This window comes from Microtus pennsylvanicus, chromosome 12 (assembly GCF_037038515.1).
Source record: "Microtus pennsylvanicus isolate mMicPen1 chromosome 12, mMicPen1.hap1, whole genome shotgun sequence".
Lineage (NCBI taxonomy): Eukaryota > Metazoa > Chordata > Mammalia > Rodentia > Cricetidae > Microtus > Microtus pennsylvanicus.
This window is the reverse complement of record NC_134590.1, coordinates 4,058,273-4,078,675: the sequence shown is the minus strand read 5'-3', so window position 1 is coordinate 4,078,675 and position 20,403 is coordinate 4,058,273. Positions and strand designations below refer to the sequence as shown.

Here is a 20,403-nt window from a genome sequence, read left to right as displayed (position 1 = left end):
CACAGATGACTCCAGCACGTGTCAAGCTGACAAAAGCTAGCCAGCACACTTCCTGAGTTACTGCTGTTGATTCCTTAGAACTACAGGAGTTATTTTCTGTAGTGATCATAGATTTCTGTCTTTCTTCTTTGTGTTTTTATTTTCCCGTGAGTGTTTTCTTCATTGCAGTTTTGGTGGTCATGCATTGCTTTAGCTGTGTTCATCTTCAAGGTCTTTATAAAGGACGAATTTGTTTGTAGTAACATTGGTTGTCCATTCTTTTCTTTGAGGACTCAAAATACATAGCTCCACACTCTTGCCTTTAGCCTCTGACAAGGAACGTGCTGTTTTTCTGATTGGTTTTTTCCAATCAGGTCCATGTTAGTAACTTGGCTCATCTTTTAAATCATTTCTAGCACTCTGCTCTTGTTCTGTAAATCTGAATTTTACCAACAGTGTGATAGGACAAGATTATTTTTTGGTCTGATGTATGTGGTAGTCTAAATTACCTCTGTAGCTGGATGTCCTTATCGCTCAATAGATACAGGGAATTTTAGGATATTACTTGACTAAATAGGTTTTATATGCTTTTATTTTGTATTTCAGCATTCTATTAAAATAAAAATATGTCTGTATGGTCTAACTGTCATATTCTGGGATCATCATAAATTTTTCTTTATTCCTCTCAAATAAAAAGGAATGCAATAGCTCATTAATCCTTGTATTTGAAGTCCTGGTAATTTTAACTTTCAGTTAATTTAGTCTGTTGGTGGTGGTTTTCCCGAAAGTTTTAAAAGTTTATCTGAACAATTTTCCAACATTTACATTTTTAAAAATTCTCTGTTTATTGTACATATTCTATATTGTTTTGCTTATTTCCCTCAGCTGTCTATCTTTTTGAAGTTGCAATCATTTGTAACTAAACCTCTCGAATAATTTCTTCAGCACTCTATCCAATTAAATACTATTGGAATCAGTTGCTGACAAGTTATGATCCTTTGAGAAAGTTTTGTTTCCTACATTCTTGTGTTTTGTTGTTGTGGTTTGTGCACCTGTGGGAGAGAATATGGTTTGCACACTGATATGAGGATTTGTACAATAAGCTTCTTTCTAGAGAGGGTACTGGTCAGAGAGCAGAATAAACTACAGTAACAACACCAGAGCCAACTTCCCACGTTAATATTAATGGGAATAATGAAATAATGGACAGGAGGTGGTGGCGTACACCTTTAGTTCCAGCATTTGGGAGGGCAGAGGCGGATGGATCTCTGAGTTTGAGGTCAGCCTGGTCTAAGGAGTGAGTTCAAGGACACCCAGTGCTACAGAGAGAAACCCTGTCTCAAATAAACCATAACAGTGACAACTAAAATGTATAGGAAGTAAGGTTAAGAAAAAGAAAAGGAGAATAAGAGAAAAGAGCAAGACCTTAAAATCAATGTAGAAACAAAATACCATTCACACTAAAGAACTCCTGTCTTTGTATAGTCTTCTTCACGGCTAGCACCAGGGGATTTTGTGGGCTGTGGTCCAGGTAGGCACTCTGTGTGTGGGTTTGTCTAAATGAAGCAGTGTCTCCTGGATGCTTTGGAGAAGTGGAGGATGGCAAACAGAGCATGGAGTTCTGCAATGGAGAGAAGTTCTTGGAGCTGAGTTCTTTGCCTAAGCATTTTCATATCCTTTCCAGTACCAAACCACCCTGCAATAGGGAAGAAGCTGTGGAAATTCAGTAATTCTTTTACTCAGGTTCAAAGTTCTCAAGCCCTGTCTGCTGCACACAAATTGCACCATGAGTCAGTTTCAGAAACCAAAGAATCTGCCAGGCACCTGCTCAGAACTCTCATGCTCAGCAGTCATCCAGAGGAGCCAAGTCATTCCTGGTTACAGGAGGCAGGGCTGCCTGTCCTCATTCCTGCACAGCCTGAGCTAGGAGTGTGTCTCAGTCACTCCCTCCTGCGCTACTGTCTCTCATGGCTGCCTACCCACCAGGGCATCCAGGGCACCATGACATGTGCTAGATGATTTTAGATTCCACTGCAGCTCAAACTCAGAGAATAAAAGCTCTGGGTTGTAGCAATGTGACAGATGAAGTGTGTAGAGCTCGGGCTGTGACAATTTGTGTTCCTTTGTGTTATACAGAACAGGAGATTTTAGAGTGTGTCTTACCCTGAGTGACTCCATTTATACAGCAGTGGTTTGCTTTATTTTGAAAGCAAATGCTGAGGAAAAATGACTCTGTACCTTATGTGTGCAAGTATCCAGCACAGACATAAGTCATAGATTGATAAACAACTCATTAATACAAATAATACAAACAAAATTATTCCTACCTGGTTGTGTGACACTGTTCTCGTATACTGTAAAGATTTGTTACTTATATTGTCCAGTAGTTTGGGAAGAAGCATAGGCAGGGTGACCAGAATAGAATTCCTGGAATAGGAAAATGAGAGAGTAGTCACCAGCCAAAGAAAGAGGAAGCAAGATGGGAATGCCACACTGAGAAAAGGTACCAAGCTATGTGTATAAACATAGATAAAATTTATGGGTTAATTTAGGTTGTAAAAGCTAGTTAATAATAAGCCTGAGCTAATAGGCCAAATATTTTATAATTAATATAAGCCTATATATGTTTCTTTGGGACTGAATGACTCTAGGACTTGGTGGGACAGAAACTTCTGTTTATACTACCTATAAACCTAACAGGCCAGAAACACCTAAACCCATGGATGTTTGAAGACCTTGTCTGAGAAATGAAGTTTGTGTGCTTGTCCAAAACACCAGAGTCATGAGTGCTGCAATGCCCTCACTTTGATCATAGCCACTGAGTCATCATTAGGCCATTTGATGTGTGCATCACCAGACACAAGGCAAGAAGCACTCAACTCTGTCCCAGGATGTCTGCTCACATGATCAGCCCAAATTGAAATATTCGTCTTGAGCTCCCACTTGTTCCGACCGCTTATGCCTAGAGTCAGCTCTGTGCTTTGAAACAATATGCCACAAGAACCCTCTCTCTATCTGGAACTGACACTGTGCCTTGAACCAACTGAGTATTTATTGCCTCTCTGTTCCAGGACAGCTCTCTCTGCTACATGAGTATCAGCTCTGTTTTCCCTTCCACAGCTCTGCTTTAACCCTTGCACCACTGTAAGTCTTTATGGATGACTCTTTGCTTCATTGTGTTAAATGCAGTCTTTATCTGAGATACAATATTGATCTGTAGGATCAGAAGGAACCAATTTACACTTGCCAAAAGCTACAACCTCAGAAGAAACAAAAGTGCCTGGGCAATGAAAGGCAAGAAAGTTGATACACTTTATGAATGCCTTGTTCCTCAATAACCTGACATGTGGGTGACATAAGTGTATCCATCCATGCATTTTTTTATATGGCATCCCCATGACAGTGACTGATTCAGTGAGTTTATCCCCAGTACCACTCTGCCGTGCAGGAGCAGTGTCAGGTCAAATATCTGCTGTGGAACAATCCGTTTCTAGTCTCTGAATATGTGTTACTCTCATTGGTTAATAAAAACCTTACAGGCCAGTAGTTGGGCAGGAACTTATACCAGAAAGTCAAACTGAGAATGATGGGAAGAAGGACGGAAGAGTCAAAGAGAAGCCAGCCAGCTGATAAACCAGAAGGATGTGTAAATAAAGAGGTAACAATTATGAGCCACATGGCAAAGCATAAATACAAATATGGGTTAATTTATGTGAAAGAGGTAGCTAATAACAAGTCTGAGTTATCAATTAAGCATTTATAATTCACATTCACCTGTGAGGAGGCCACTTCTTTGTCCTGGTTGCCCATATCTGAAATAACCTCACAGATACTGTATTAATTATATCACTGCTTGGCCCATTAGCTCTAGCTTCTTATTGGTTAACTCTTACATATCAATTTAACCCATGTTTATTAATCTGTGCATCACCACAAGGTTGTTGCCTACCAGCAAAGTTTCAGAACATCTGTCTCTGGTGGCTCTATGGCTTCTCTCTCACTCCACCTTTCTTTCAGCATTTAGTCTAACTTTCCCTGCCTAGTTCTGTTCTGTGTAGGCCTAAGGCAGTTCTTTATTCATTAACTAATAAGAGCAACACATAGACAGAGGACCTACCACACTATTCACCTCTGAGTTCGTTATTTGGGACCAGGCTTTTAGGATAGGAAACATCCATGTACAAATACCCGTGCTGGATTTAAGGTTCCGAAGAGCGATAGGTTCCTCCTGAGAGCCTGTTGTCACCAGGGCAGCCTGTTTCACCTTGGAGCTGCTGGCCTCACACGGTGTGAACATGCACTGAACTGTGGTCTCAGACCCAGTCCCATGTTGTTCTATGTGCTATTGTCATCTGCATTCTTCCATCATATGTGTTCTTATATAGGAACTTCAATCAAGTCCTAGAGATGCCTTCTGCTCCCATGTTGATCTGTATCAATATGTACTTATGTGTCAAGAGTTACCTGCTTGTTATCAATCTCTTCCATTTCTCACTTTTCTCATTATGAAAAGCTCACTAAGAATTGCAATAGATTTTCATTAGTTTCTTGTAATAAAGACTCCTTTACTTAAGGTGATACTATTTTCAGCAAAAGCTGTTACATACAAGTATTGGGAAAATTCAACCGACTATTTGGTCAGAGTTGAGTTTCATTCTCCCATTTATGAAGTAATATTGATATAGTGAATTTTTTTTATTTTGCCTGGGAATGTATTGCATTTTATCTGGGTGAGACATGGTTATGTTTTTCTCAAATGACATCTGGCCTAAGCTTTACATGCCCTCCTTCCTATACATTTTCCTCTGTCTTTGTTTTTAAAATAATTTTTAATGACGCACCTTATGTTCTTGGGGAAACAAGAACATTTCAAGTCAACAGAAACAGATGTAAAGACATAAAATTAGGGTAGAAATTAGTGAAAGTGAAACAGGAATACAAAATAAAAAAATAAGATGGAGAACTGGTTCTTTAGAAAGATGAGCAAGATAAATAAATCCTTAGTGAAACTAACCAACTGAAAAGGAGAGACAATTGAAATTAATAAAAGGAGAGACAATTGAAATTAATAAAATTGGAGAAACAAATGAAATATTACCTCAGATGCCAATAAAATTCAGAAAATCAGAAGGGCATATTTTGTAAGCTAATATTCTAGTAAGTGGAAAAATGCAAAAGCTGTTAGTAAATTTCCAGGTATTTATGACCTATCAAAGTTTAATACACTTAGATAAAGAATAAAAATGAGATGGAATTAGTACTACATCAACCCCAAATGTGCAGGCTCAGATAGATTCAGTGCAAAATTCTACCAGGTCTTCAAAGTAGAACTAATAATAGGTTTTGTCAAGTGACTCACTAAAATAGAAAATGAAGAAATACTTCCCAAGTCATTTTATGAATACTAGAGCTAGTTCCAGGACAGGCTCCAAAGCTACAGAGAGACCCTGTGTCAAAAACAAGAGATAGAGAGAGAGACACACACACACACACAGAGAGAGAGAGAGAGAGAGAGAGAGAGAGAGAGAGAGAGAGAGGGAGGGGGCAGGGCTAAACATGAAGGGAGAAGTCACAGTGTCCTTATGTGTAGATAACAGAAAACCACACATAAAAGATTCTAAAGACTCCACCAGAAAATTCTTCGAGCTAACAAAAACCTTCAGAACAGTGCTAGGATACAAAACTGACAAACAAATATCAGTAGATTTCATATAACCAATGACAAACGGACCGAGAAAGAAATCAAGGAAGCAATATTAACCACAACAGCCTCAGAAGCAGTAAAAACCTTGGAAAAAACCTAACCGAGGAAATGAATGCTTCACACTGTAAAAGCTTTAAAATATTACTCTACTGGTGGAACTGTAAAGCGATACAGGTGCTGTTGAAATCAGCGTGGAATAAAAAGAATATAAATCTTTTTATAAAATATACTTACAAAATATATTTTTAAAAAATAAATAATTTTTATTTTATATAAATAGAATTTTGTATTTTATGTAAATAAATGGAGTTGAGGAAGATATCAGAAAGTCAATCTTCCATACACGTAGATTGGAAAAATCACTGCTGTGAAAATAGCTGTTTCAAAGAAGTCTATAGGTTCAATACAATCTCCACTATAATTCCACTATTCTTCACAGAAATAGAAAAATATCTTAAAATTATATTGAACCATAAAAGAACCTGGGCCCCCCAAACCAACCCTGAGCAATAAATACAGTGCTACATATACAACAGAGCACGGTATTAAAAACATACAGCACTGGCACAGATATAGAGATGTAAATCAATGGAGTAGAACTTGGGGCCAGGATATGCTAACCTATATGATAGTTCCGATTTTATGTGTGTTTCTTCTGTTGAGAGCGCTCTGTTTATTTCCATAGCCTATTGTGTCATTTGCTTTCTTGATTTTTCAGGTTTCTTGTTATTCTGGCTGTTATTCCCGTTAAGGGTGTAACCGCTGAGGGTTTTCTCTTACCATATATATCCAAAGAACTCTGTCTCCTATTACAGATATACTTGTCCACCTGTGTTAATTGCTGCTCTAGTTATAATAGAGGAAATGTTAATAGTCTGGATATCAGTGTTAGATGGAGCTGGTGATGAATATAAAGGAAATGTAGCACCATGGTAAATTCACGCCAGGGAGATACAGACCACCACACTAATGTAGACAATTAACCTTACAAAGTCCTTTCGTTTCGACCACTGAAAAGAGTGAGCTCATGCCTCAAGTGTCCTGTTGCTGATGGTCAGAGGTACAGCATTTTAAAGTCAAAACCTACAATTATGTTGATGTTGGATGAGAAGCAAAGTAACCTTACATCATCTGTTTTGACAGAACATAGCTATTCAGACACAACATGACAATTCATTTCGACTTACACTTTCTTCAGTTATTTTAGTTTAAATTTGATTAGCACTAATTGTTTTGGTTAATAAATCTGGACCATGGTCATGGGAATCCCAACTCTGTTTCCAAGGGAGACATCACTGTTGTGGGGTAGAGAGCTGAGAAGTGTCTGAGCTAACCAAAATCGTGCCAGGTCCTCGTGGCTTTGCCCTTTTCACTTCAGTACATGTATATGATAATACTTTAATCAGTAGTAAAGAAAATTAAATTTTTTAGATTTGTGTGTTTAAGCTGATTATACAAAAATAGTTTAAAAAATGAATTTGAAGGGTGGTTCTCTGTCTGAGTGGATAACACTGCTCCCAGAGTCATGGGATCTTAAACAAAAATCCTGCACAGATGTGGGAAGCCTCCTTATGAGTTCTTGGTCCAGGGGCTCGAGGCACCATAGAAGTGTAAGGCAGGGTTGCAGATCCACTTGGGTTCAGAGTAAGCTCAGTTTTAGAGTTAGGGGGTGAAGAGAATCAACTTCAAAATTCATTACATAGCTATCAAATCTTGGATTTGGGGATATAATTCAGTGACATACTTGGGGCACCAGCTCTACTTCATAATAGAAGTAAAAACTAAATAGAAGTGGATAACAAATGACAGACGTAAGAATGTGGTGGCCTCTGGAGTTGACGGCCATGGTGGAGCCCTGTGGTTCTGTTTTTCCTCTGTGTCTCATTGCTGCTCTCTCCCCTTCCCCTTTTCTCCCCCACCTGTGTTCTTTCCCAGTATAAAACTGACTCACTTTTCAATAGTTAACTTTCTGGTCTGTCTAGTGGTTCTATACTGCATACACTATGCCATCTAACTGCAGGTTTACAGTCTATACTTTATTCTATCTCTCCACTTGTTCATAAGTGGAGCTTGATGTTTAGCCCAGGCACCAAAGCACCCAAACCTCCTGCCTCAGCCTCTCAATTATGGGGATTACGATTGTGAACAGTGAATTATTTATCAATTGGTCTCTTCAGAAATAAAGTGAAGCTGTAAATCAATTTATATTAACAACCTGAGGTTTTGACAAGTCATATTCTCAGCTGTCCTGAACCCCATGTTTGTTACCCCCCTCATTTCTTAACTACCTAGTCCCCAGAAACATTCCTTTAGTTTTCTCTCTTCTGGGGTTCTAGATACTGGCTTCTCATCCTCCAGCACAGATATTGGCCTTACATAGGGTACAGTGCAGACTGATCAGCTCTCTGGAAGCTTGCCCTGAGCTGGAGCACCCCAATCTCATGGTTCCAGAGTACCCCAAAACCACAGTGTGCTCACCCCACCCTCCCTCCCCCACCCCATGGCATCCTGACCAGCTCCTTCCTTTCCTATCTTTACAAGGCACATATCTTTGCACCCTTGAAGGAGAGCAACAGAGCTGACCTGGATACAGAGGCTCTAGGACACTGTGGGGCAGAACCAGAGCCTCAGGCCAGAGCTGCATCTCTTCTCCCATCCTGTGCACAAGAAGTTTGGGCCTCTGCTTCTGACCCTGGTGAGTGTGGGCAGACAGGCCTGGGAACTCCTTTTCAGCTCATTTCCAAGTGTGAGATGCAAAGTCTTGGTCGTGTCACCTGTTTGTAGAAAGTGTGGTGTTCAGGGTGGGTTGAAGATGTACAACCTCTGATCTCTCCAGATGTGTGAAGGTGAATAAGTTGATGATGTCGGGTGGGTAAAAATTTTATCAAATAGTGAAGTTACCACAAGTGCAAAAGAAATTTGTTAACACTGGCATTTTAAGGGACCCAAACAATTTAGTTCTTTTCTTTATTTTATGATTTAAAATTTGTTCAAAAAATCTCTCGTTCGCTATACAGATATTCATTAAATTCTTACAACTCTTAGTCAGATAGTGCATAACAACTATGAACAGACAGAAAAAATTAAAAGCCAAAACAACTAGAGTATAAGCCTGCGACTGAATTATGTATCTAAAATGCTATCTTCTTTTATTTTCCTGTGTAATACTTGTAAGACATGTAACCACTGGTCGAGTTTAGGAAAACAGAAAGTTTTATAGTACACCTATTTATTCAGCACATGTGTCCAGGCCTGGGCATTTGCACAGAAGAGTCCTTCTTATGATACTAACACATGCCTCTCTCCATCAGTGCTTCATCTCCAGTCAAAGTGTACTAAAACACACACTCATACAGAGCCTATTTCTGCACTAAACTCTGGCTAAGCATCTGTGAAGCAATTGAAAGGCGGATAAATATGATAAGTGAAAAATGTTAGCATCAGAAAGATGAAAAAATACCAACATTTTGGGGTTTGATTGATTATCCAAGCAAGGCTCCTTTTAAACAGGGGTAGGGGAATTCCATGGAGGAGAGATTAGTTTGGGGACCGACTACTGGGTTTATAAAAAAAAGTTTATAAGATTGGTAGGTTGATCTAGTGATTAGTAACTTTCCAGCTGCAGGGTAGGGAAGCTATCTTTAGCTAGCATAAGGTTGTGGGTACCTGACTAGCAGCAGAAGGCTGTGGGGTGCCTGCTGATTAGTTAGACCCTGAGTTGTGGTTTTCCCTGATAACTACTTGCTCAGATCCAGCCAGCTCCAGCAAACTGAAACTAAGGCCTGGTCTCTGGAGAGGCTACTAAAAATATTTATCAGACCCCTTCTCTAGCTCCCTGACCCTTTCACAAAATAAAATACAGGCTAGAATGGAGAATTTTTGTTAGAAAGAACATCATAAATACATTTAGGGGCCCTCAAAGCTAAACTGGGTTACATTTTAAGTGATTTATTCAGTTTTATTTAATGTGCATGAGTGTTTTGCTTGCATATATATATAAGTGTACTACTTGAATACCTGGTGCCCATTAAGGCCAGAGAGGTCACTGGATCCCGGGAACTGGAGTTGCAGACAGTTGGAAGTCCCCTATGTGAAGCTGGAAATGGAATCTAGGTTCTCTTAGGAGCCATGTGTGCTCTTAATCACTGAGCCATCTCTCCAGGCCCTTAAGTTGCATTTCTGAGATCATAGCAAGAAGGGGCCAATCAGTCTCCCAGCTTAGGATCAAGAAGGGCAAACATAATGACTCTTCAGAGAAGCTTTTTCTGACCTTTGCTTTTGGGGAAACATCACGTGTGTGTGTGTTAATTTGGGATGTTGACGAGACTCAAAGAAAGGCTATGCCTAGAACTATCCTATAATAGCCAGAGCAGTGCCTCTGCTAATGTAAACTGTAGCTGTAATTTTCCTTACCTTGTTATAGACAATTTGATGAACTGGTCTTACTTCAAGATAAACCAAGGTTTTCTACGGGTTATGTGAATTTTGCATTCTTTAAGTATTTGAAAATACTTACCTTCGAATCACATTGCATATATTTTGAATTTGAAAAATGTGTAAGATCAGTTTAGGGTATCTTTCCTGACATCCCGGACATTCTGTTGACTATTTCTGATTTAAGTTTGGTTATATTTGAAAACCATATGAAGTAGGAAATCTCAGAACCAGCTGCTTGAGGAAAGTAATTAGAATTAAGAAGAATTTTGGAAATGAAAGAACTGGAAAGCCTACCTTGTACACACACACATACACACTACATTGGTGCATAGAAAATTAAATTTCTTTTCTATACAAAGATTACTGTTCAGCTCACTTTAGGATGAGTAACAAAAATTAATAGTCTTGCCGACTTTGGCTTGACATGTTTTCTCATCAGGAAAGGCTTTATTGTAGTGTAATTAATATCACACACCTCAGTGACTTATAGTGCACAATTGTGTGACTATGGGAATATTCAGAGGTGTGCAAGCATATTTCCACAATGTACTCTGCTTATTTAATCCAGAGATGCTTTCCCACAAGTTCTCTTAGTATTTTCTGTGTGTGTGTGTGTGTGTGTGTGTGTGTGTATGTGTGTTAGTTATACTATTTGTGTTAATCACAGGATAAAGCTTGAAAGTCAATTCTTTTCTTCCAAATTCTTGAGGAGGTCTCTCCTGTACTTTGCTCCATGCTGAGTACTCTAGGGTAGCTGGTCCTTCAGCTTCCAGGTGATTCCCCTGTGCTGGAATTACAAAGGCATACCACTGTAGTCCTTTTTCATGGTATTCTTGGATTGAACTCAGATCCCCAATCTTGTATAGCCCATGTTTATCTGCAGAGATATCTTTCTAGACCCTGGATGGCATTCAGAGCCCTTTTCTTGTATGTGGTTCATAGGATCAAATCCAGAGGCTTCCATATGTTAGGTGAGTGCTCTGCCAGCCCAGTGGGATTTTAAACATGGTGGTGTTTCATCCACTCATCGGGCAGTTTGACTTTTTCCTTTCCTGATTATAACTCTTTTTTTCTCTTGTCTAATTTCTCTGTAAATAAAAATTCTGTATTAAATAATAGTTGAGGAATGGTTACCCTAGGCTCTCCAGTATTGAGAGGAACTAATGTGAGTTATTTTCTATTAAGTATAATGTGGTTGGTAGGATTATCACAGCCCTTTATTGTGTGCAGATATGACTTTGTCTTCCTGGTTTGTTCAGGGCTGTAATCAAGAATGAATTTAGTTTTTCAAAGACTTCTCCTTCTATTGATATTATGATCTTTTAGGATTCAAGAAACTATCTTTTTATTGTTAAAACTTGCTTTACAGCTAAAGATGTGATATATCTTGACAAAATATCCACAAGCAGCTAAGGAGGATGTGACTTGAGTGATTGTATCAAATATTCTGTGGAAGTCCTGTGAGTCCATTTAATCTATGGACTTCAGCGATTGTGTGGAATATTCTGTAGAAGTCTTATGAGCTCTTTAATCTACAGCACAGTTTAACTCTGAAGTTTATTGAAGTGTAGGCATCTGGAGAATCTATTGATCATAGTGGGGCATTAGGGACAGCTCCCGTTCTTGCTTTGGCAGCACCTATACTAAATAAAATCTTGACTGATACAGAGATGATTAACATGACCCCTGTGCAAGGGTAACATACAAATTGGAAAAGGATTCCATATTTTTAGGGAAAAATTGATTTGATAGGAAAATGGGGGATCTCCTTAGGAAAGGGGAGAAGCATGTAGAATAATAAAAATATGAATGGATGGCAAAGCAAGATAGAGAGAGGAACTCAGGTTTATGAATTTAGACATGGAAGAGACTGAGCAATTCAGACATAGAGAATGGAAGAGAGGTAAAGAAAACCACATGAAAAATGTAGATTAATAGAAACAGATTAATTTATCAGAACTAATTGGAAATAATCCTAAGGTAAATTATCAAAGTTTCCATAATTCATAATGTCTCCATGTCATTACATTCCAACACAAAGACCAACTATAATCGATGTCCAATGCTGAGGAGCCCAGGTCCAACATCTCCTAACATAGGGTCTGAGAAAATGGAAAATGAATGTACACAGAGTTCATTGCTTGCAGTCTGTAGAAGTACAGCTCTTTTAAGAGACTCTTCTGTGTAACTTTACACTTAAGCAGCTGGTATGCTAGGTATAAACTCCTGCCATGCCACAGGTATACTCTGTTGGGGTCCAGCCCCAACATAAATTGTCTCTCAGACCAGAGTGGAGGTGTGGGAATAATTGAGACACAATTCACAGAGCAATATCAAGAGGGAGTCCCAGGGATCCTTCAAATCCTGCAGATCACCTACATTTATTATCCAAACAGCTTTTATATCAAAAAGTAAACTGAGGGGGATGTTCCTTAGCACTCTGTTTCTGGGGGTAGCAGGACTAAAGTCTGGTCCACATCTATGGCTGCTCTTTCAGGTAGCCTGGATATACACCTCATCCTGGCAATCTCCATAATTACAAAGAAAGAAGTAGAACAATATTAGCATATCCTGATCTTTTGTTTAGTATGGCAACATCGTGTCTGGTGGCTATGTGACCACCTCCTGTGTGGTCAGGTACAAGTTGGCCTGAGAGTCTGGCCATCATACAATGCAGGGCCTGTATAATATTGCCCCACAATTTATTCTTTCTTAATAATTTTACAAAATGTGTGCTTTTGCAATTGAACAGGATGTCACCTGTTATCTAAGTGCTCAGGACTCTGCACATTCTCCTTCCTCAGCATACTATCCTCCGGCTCATCTGTGTGGCAGTGTACAGTAGATTTTTTCCTTTCTCTGGCTGAATAACATTCTATCGTGTGGGTTATCACACCCTGTGAATCTACACATCTGTGGATGATCTGTTGATGAGAGATTGGGTTATATCCACATTTTGGGTACTGTGCCGATGGCTGTCATGATCACAGATGTTCAAATGTGTCCAAATCCTTGTCTATATATTGAATGTAATCAAAGCAGAATTCTTGGATCAAACATTACTATTCCTTTCATAAAAAGCCAATACTGTGTCCTCCGTGAGGTAGCATCATTCTCTGGTCTTAGCTGCAATGCAGAATAAATTCTGGTTCACATTTATTTGTTTTTGTTTTGTGTGGTAGCTGTCCTGGTGGGTACAAAGTGACATCTTCTTGTTTTGAGTGGCAGTTCCTCAATGTTTCCAAAAGCCTTGTTATAATGCAGACTGGGTTTGAAAAGTTGTTGAGCAAATAAACCAAGTAGGTCTTACGATAGCCTCATTCTTGCTTAAACTGCTAGCACAAGCAAAACAAACAAGTGATTTCAAGCAAATATGTACATTAGCCAGCAGCAAGAAAGTATACTATACTATACTCAGTAAAGTCTAAGAAACCAAGTGACACAAGATCACGTGACTATAGATTTTCACACCAGTCTCCAGATCCACAAGACAGAAATCGAGTAGCTAATGTTTCTTAATTTTGCTCCCATTCCCAATAAAGCAGACGTACATGTTGTTGTGGGAATATAGACACTTTATCTTTCATTCTTGTACTTCCAGTTTGTACCCTGCATCTTTTCAAATAAATTCTTTAAAATTTTAGAGTTGTCTTGTGCTGAATGTTTTCAAATGTGCTCATGGCCATTCATAACCTGCTTTGGAGAAACGAGAGTCCAGTGTTCTGCCCATTTTAAAACTGAGTTGTAACTGTAGAGCTTTAAGATATTAATCTTTTCCCGCATATTTAATGTACAATTCTCATCCTTTGGTGCACAAAAGTTCCTAATTTTGCAACGTTTATTTTATCTATATTCATCCCCTTGAGATTTTGGATATCACATTCAAGAAATAATCTGTTCTTGAAATCCAAGTTAGGAAAAACAGAGAACAGTTTAGCCCAGGCTAGTCTATTGCAATTAAGGGCTACATTGTTTTCTGCAGACAGAATCTGTCAGGTGTGTATGGGGGGAGGGGTGAAAAGTCTAGTAAATACACATGTATTTCACACTATTAATTAGGACATCACAGTGTGTGTGTTATTCGTGGGTATGTTTCAAAGCTTCTATACATTTTCAGTCATATTAAATTCTCTTCACAGAGGGAGGAAGGTCTTAGAACCATTGCTCTGTCATTTTGCTGGGTCTTTAAGGCTTTGCAAACTCACTTGTTACATTGGTAGTGTGCAATAATCTGTCATATGTAGGCATTTACAGATTGTGGGCGGACACACACAAAAGGCATTCATTACAAGGCTTAGCATATTGTAGGACGTTATGAAGATTGCCGTTGTTCGGGTTTTATTTCATTAAAGACAATCTTTCTTCATGCTGGCAGCCCATGTCTTACATAAATCTTCTTTAGAACTGTGGAAGAATGATAGAGAATGTCCTCTGTATCTGCTTGCTGCCTTAGGAAATGTACAAATGTCATCAGTCCTAACTTACCTTGGGCTTGAGTAACACTGAGGCAGATAATGACTTTGTATTCTTCTTGCAGATTCTTCTAGCTTGGCAAGTTACTATGGCCAGACCACAAATGATGGCTCCCATTTGTCTGGTGGAGAACCACAATGATCAGCTGTCTATGAACCAAACAGCCATCGAGATCCTGGACAACATTTCCCAGCCAGTGGTAGTTGTGGCTGTTGTTGGATTGTACCGAACAGGGAAGTCCTATCTGATGAACCGTCTGGCAGGACAGAATCATGGTGAGTGGCATGCTGGGTACTAGCCAAAGGCTTGACTATCTTTGTGCCATTATATTAATTCTGATTCCCAATTAGAACAAAAAAAAAGCCAAACTCCTTTCAACACAAGTACCCTCTAGTGCTAATTTGCATGAGTAATTACTGTTCCCCAATAATCGGTTCTTGCATTCTTTCCTTCCATTCTATCAGGGAAACTCTCTCCCAGGAGTGCTCAAGACAGGGCCTTTTCTGATGCCTTGAGTAATTGGATCCTATGTATCGGCCGCTGGTCTCATGCAGCAGGTTTTCTTTCTCAATAAAATATTTCCACTGGGGGAAATTTCTTTGAATACCTAAGGCTTTAAAAATTTGTGTAGGGCTGGAGAGATGATCTAGGCTGCTCTTGAAGAGGACAGGATTTGATGCCAGTACCCATGTGGTGACTCAGCATTCTCTGTAACTCCAGCTCTCGAGGATTTGCTGCCCTTATTTGGCCTTTATGCATTTGGGGCATGTGCATGGTAAACTCACATATGTGCAGGGAAAATTCTGGTAGTCATAAAATGATATCAATAAATCTTAATAACTGTTCATTTATAAATAAATCTTTAAAAACATTTTAAAGGACTTTATATTCTTTTATAGTTGCACATTCCTGTTTGTTTTCCTGCCTTTCTTTAATAACTTTGAATATAAAACTCTTATAACAATTTCTTTTTTCTACTCTCCTATTTTTCTCTTCTTGAGTGTCTCTGACATAGAACCCACACCATTTCCCACAACTTGTAAAACACACCTCTATTTTTGACTGTGTTGTTTATGGCCTGGCTCTAGCTATCTAGTATCAGCTGCTGTCAAACTACTGACAATTCCCTTGCCTCTGTCTCCTGCCTTCAGGGTTGGCAGGTGTGTACAACCATGGCGGCTCAAAACCCTCACTGCAGCCACCAGAGGGCGCCGTGTTTCCCGTATTCATGGACACCTCTGTTTTTATTTGGAGTCCTCTGAGGCATCATTCTCTTGTTAAAGGCCCACTAGAGCTTGAAATAGATGACTTATAAACTAACATATTTTTGAGGAAAGATGAAGCACCATTTTGACTCTTGAGATTCACAACACTGCCAATTTTACTGTTTCCATCGGATTTTCGTGTGCATTGTTCTCTTTTTTGCTTTTCACGGCTGGGTCTGAAAGACCAGTGAGAACAACTTAATGGGGAGTTACTTATCTCGAAACAGTTTTGGAAATTCCACTTCCCAGTGGTTGGGTTTGTTAAGCCTGTGGCTCTAGTGACAACACAGTGGCAGCTGCATGGAAGACTGGTAGCAGCGATTGAGGAAGGGATTGAGATCAGTTAAGACTTCCTTATTCTCGGTCTAGTCTCAACTTCCAGTACCTTCAGAATCGCTCAAGGTGTTGCTGGTTTCCATAAACTAAAGTTTTAGTACAGGAGGCTTCTGGGCACTGAAGTTTTAGTACACAAGTCTTCCAGGCACTGATAATTTAAGCATACAAGGCTGCCTGTGCATAAACTGAAACTTACCCCTCACCTCTCCCCGCAGGCTTCCCTCTGGGCTCCACTGTGCAGTCTGAAACCAAGGGCATCTGGATGTGGTGTGTGCCACACCCCACCAAGCCAAACCACACCCTGGTCCTCCTGGACACTGAGGGCCTGGGTGATGTGGAAAAGGTAGGATGAGGTTCATGCTGACCGTTATGAGCCCCTGTTATCTAACTGGTTGACCTATTCATGAATAGATCTAATAGTTCTACAGACTGAACTACTGTAGGTGAGATAAAGACTGATTTATGTAGATTTTATATTTACACAAGATCAAATTTTTGTTGTTGCTTTTGTTTTTGAGACTGGTTTTCTCTGTGCAGCTTTGAAGCCTATCCTAGAACTTGCTCTGTAGACCAGGCTGGTCACAAACTCACAGAGATTCTCCTGTTTATGGCTCCCAAGTGCTGTATTAAAGACCTGCACCACCACTGCCCAGTGATAAGATGTATTATATTAGGAGAAACATGCTTTTATTTCTTGCCATTTGAGTGAATGATTTGATTCACTCCAATAAAAATTTGTTTGGTAGTAAATTCCTGAGTTATAGGTACAGTAGTTAGATATTAGGAAAGAAAATGAAGTGTTTTTTTTTCTGCGAACCTTCATAGTTTCATTGAGGACCCTACCTGAGTGCTTCTCATATAGTCCAGTACCAAGAAAGAAGCAGGAAGCAGAGGGGAAGAGCAGTCACGGGGCAGCCCTCTGACCTCCAGAAGGAGAACTAGGGCAGGGATTTTAGAGCTAGCCTGTGTTGGTTAAAGGGTGAGAGTCTTCCCTGGAGGCCTTTGTCATTCTAAATGCTGGCATATGAGAGCTGTTACCCATCAGCTCACAGAAAGCTAGGTGAACAAGGTCTTCCCTTCTGAAAGGTGGACCAGGTGGCACAGTGATACTTCTACTAGGAGCAGTGAGTTAGATGGGCAGATGCTCCCATGGGAAGGTGGATGACATCACAGCAGGGGCAGTCAGGGGACAGATGCTCCCATGGGAAGATAGATGATATCACAGCAGGAGCAGTCAGGGGGACAGATGCTCCCATAGGAAGGTAGGTGACATCATCCTATCTCACTTGATGAAGAATCCTGACTCCTCTTCTGAGATACCAAGGATACATTTTGGAAATGGAGTTAAGGAGTTAGCTTTACATTTTTGAGAGCTATATTTTTATTGTGTGTCACGTGTGTGTGTCTGCTTGTGGTATGTGTGTGTGAGTACAGGCATCCTAGGTATCCAGAGGATTTGGATTTCCTGGAGCTGGAGTTACAGAAAGTTAGAAGCAATCTGATGTGCATGTCGGGAACCAAACTGTGGTCCTCTTATCAAGAGCAGTGAGTGTTCTTACCATTGAGACATCTGTCCAACCTCTTGGGTTCACATTTTTTATGGTGAAACTTGTCAGCTGTCCTTGGGGCAATCTGGGGAGAACTGATTCTGCAGGTTCAGTGAAGGCCTGTTTGTTGCACAATAGCTAAATAGGATAAATTTGGCTGTTTAAATAAGGGAACTGAGTGGTTTGCAAAGATTATTGCTGCATGTGAGATGTTACGTGGTACATCTAGATGATTGGTGTGTGTGTGTGTGTGTGTGTGTGTGTGTGTGTGTGTGTGCAGGCACAGGTCACAACCCCTTCCCACTTCATGGGTTCCAGAGATTGAAATAAGCTGTTGCGGTTGCGCAGTTAGAGCCTTTTCACCCTGTGTCATCTTGCTTGCTGATTCATCCTTTTATTCTCCTCTTAGTTCCAGACATAGAACCAGACACTCCACTCTCCTAGATGCTTGCCATGTTCATCTGCATGTTTGTATCACAGGGTTTCTTTCGTGTGTGTCTGCATCTGAGTCTGGTGCAAATGTGGAGCGTGTTTTCTCTGTCCACTCATCACTCCAGGTTAAGTCCCTGCCTTGGCTGAGAAAACTGGAGCCGTTCCTTCCCTGTGCTGCTCTGCTTGCTTCACACACACACTGTGACTGCCATATCCAGGGTCACATCCTAGCTCTTACCTGTATCTATTTCCGATGACTCTTGTGTGTAGTGTGCGTGGGATCTAATTCTGCTTTTCTGTGGGTTGATGCCCTGTTTCCCCAGCACTATCTGTGGAAGGCACCATCTTCCTGCATTGTGGGTTCTTGACAGCCTTTACAAAGATCAGCAGATAGTTAATTCATCGATTTATTTATGAGACTCTTCCTATGTCTCATTGGTGTACATCCTTGTCTTGTTATTATCATACTTCAAGGATACTCCTCAACCCATGTTAATTGTACAAATTAATGGGATTCAGCATGGTATTCTGAGACAGACACCATCCATTGTCTCCTTCTTTGCTTTTCTTGTGGAAATTGTTAACAGCCTATTGGAACATGTTTTTGAAGAAATCATACTATTCTGATTACTATAGTCAGGAATTTGCTTCAAATCAGGATTGTGCTGCTGTTCTTGGCTAATATTAATCACTTTAGAGAGTGTATTTTGTAATTTCTCATGAATTTTAGAAATTTTAATTATAAAGAATGTCATTGGCATATTTGTAAGTACTTTAAAACCGTATGTGAAGCAACAATCATTGTTTTAAAACTTAAGTTCGCTTGGGACTTTGTATCTACTTCCCTTCTAAGTCCTGGAATTTTGTCTCCTTTGAAACCATGCAGACTGCTTGTGATGTAATTCTCTCTGTGACATCATACATGTATCAGTACATAAAAACATGTGCTATCATTTGTTTTATTGTTCTTGGCAATTCTATGAAAGATGAAATTTCAAAGCACTTTGAATTTGTAGCTCCCTGGTGGCTAAGGGGGTGGAACCTGTTTCATGTGTTTCTTAGTCTTTGGTGTTTCATTAAGAGACTTCTTTTTAGTTCTATATACATATTTTAAGTAGAGATATTTGTTTTTTTATGTTCAGTTTCTTGTTTTGTTTTCTCTTCCTTATATATTTTGAATACTAACCATTTATCAGATTATAATTGTTATAGACTTTTTCCTATTTGTGAGATCTTGTTTATTAATTGTCCTTAGAGTCTATGAGATCTTGATTCTGTTCAGAAATTTTTTTTTCCTGAGCAAATGGGTTCCAGCCTGTTCTCTTCTCTCTCTTTCTCTCTCTCTCTCTCTCTCTCTCTCTCTCTCTCTCTCTCTCTCTCTCTCTCTCTCTCTCTGTCTCTCTCTATTCAGGGTGTCTGATCTGAGGTCCTTGCTCCACTTGGAGCTGTGTTCTGTGAGGAACAATATACAATCCACTAAGTTTCTCAGACAGAGTTTGGATTTTTTCTCCAGCTAGAACAAGTGCTCTTGCTCCTCCTGCTTGGCCTCCAGAGTTCCTGGAATAACAAGGCCACGGGGCAGCCCAAATGGGCTCCTGAGGACTGCTCTCCTCCTCAGCTCTCTGCTGTAATTTCATTTCATTTGTATTTTAATAAATAAAGCTTGGATGAGGTCAGAGAGGAAAACAGTCCTCTCCCCACTGGTCATCCTTACAGACTAGGTAGTGGTAGCACACACTTTAAACCCAGCAGCCACACTACTTTTCCATAGAAACCAGGTGGTGCATCCCCTTAATCTCAGCAGTGCACAACTTTAATCCCAGTTCTACAGAGGATTGTAAGATAAGAGCAGACAGTTCTCAGACAGTCTTATTCGAGATTCCTGAATCTCAGGCAGGATCACCATTTTTGGACTAGGGCCAAGGTAAGATCCAGTGGCTGGCTGCTTTGCTTTTCAGATCTTCAGGTTGAACCCAGTTTCTCTCTTTGAGTTTTTATTAGTCATGCTTCATTTCATGCCCAACGTGGGCATGACTTTATGAAAAAGCCATTCTCCTGTGGCTTTTTGCCACTGGCACAGGTGAGAACCTAAACCTAGCCACCCAGGTACAGGAGAAATACTGTGGCTCCCAGCTCCCAGCTTCCCTGGCTTAGCTTCCATATAAGATAGAACGCACAGATGTGTGGATACTGTATGCTATTGTGTTGTGTTTGAATTATATGACTGCTG

The 20,403-nt window shown here is 39.9% G+C and overlaps 2 protein-coding genes and 1 non-coding gene across 5 annotated transcripts in view; all 3 read left to right on the top strand.

The window, feature by feature from the left end:
- LOC142832687 (ATP-binding cassette sub-family G member 3-like) overlaps positions 1 to 20,403 on the top strand; it is a 98,632-nt gene that overhangs the window by 1,961 nt on the left and 76,268 nt on the right. The gene's annotated exons all lie outside the window — the stretch shown is intronic.
- The window catches only part of LOC142832685 (guanylate-binding protein 6-like), an 84,887-nt gene that overhangs the window by 53,982 nt on the left and 10,502 nt on the right, over positions 1 to 20,403 (top strand). For 2 of the 3 annotated variants that reach the window (XM_075943368.1, XM_075943370.1), the window contains exons 2-3: positions 14,658 to 14,868; positions 16,410 to 16,537. In XM_075943368.1, the coding sequence (XP_075799483.1) occupies positions 14,682 to 14,868; positions 16,410 to 16,537 (315 nt within the window). In that variant the 5' untranslated portion in view covers positions 14,658 to 14,681. Of the gene's footprint in view, positions 1 to 8,224; positions 8,379 to 14,657; positions 14,869 to 16,409; positions 16,538 to 20,403 lie in introns of all 3 variants that reach the window. The other variant, XM_075943367.1, reaches the window with a different exon arrangement.
- On the top strand, positions 11,748 to 11,851 carry LOC142833257 (U6 spliceosomal RNA). Its single transcript, XR_012907383.1, has one exon. It is a non-coding gene; the product is annotated as a U6 spliceosomal RNA (small nuclear RNA).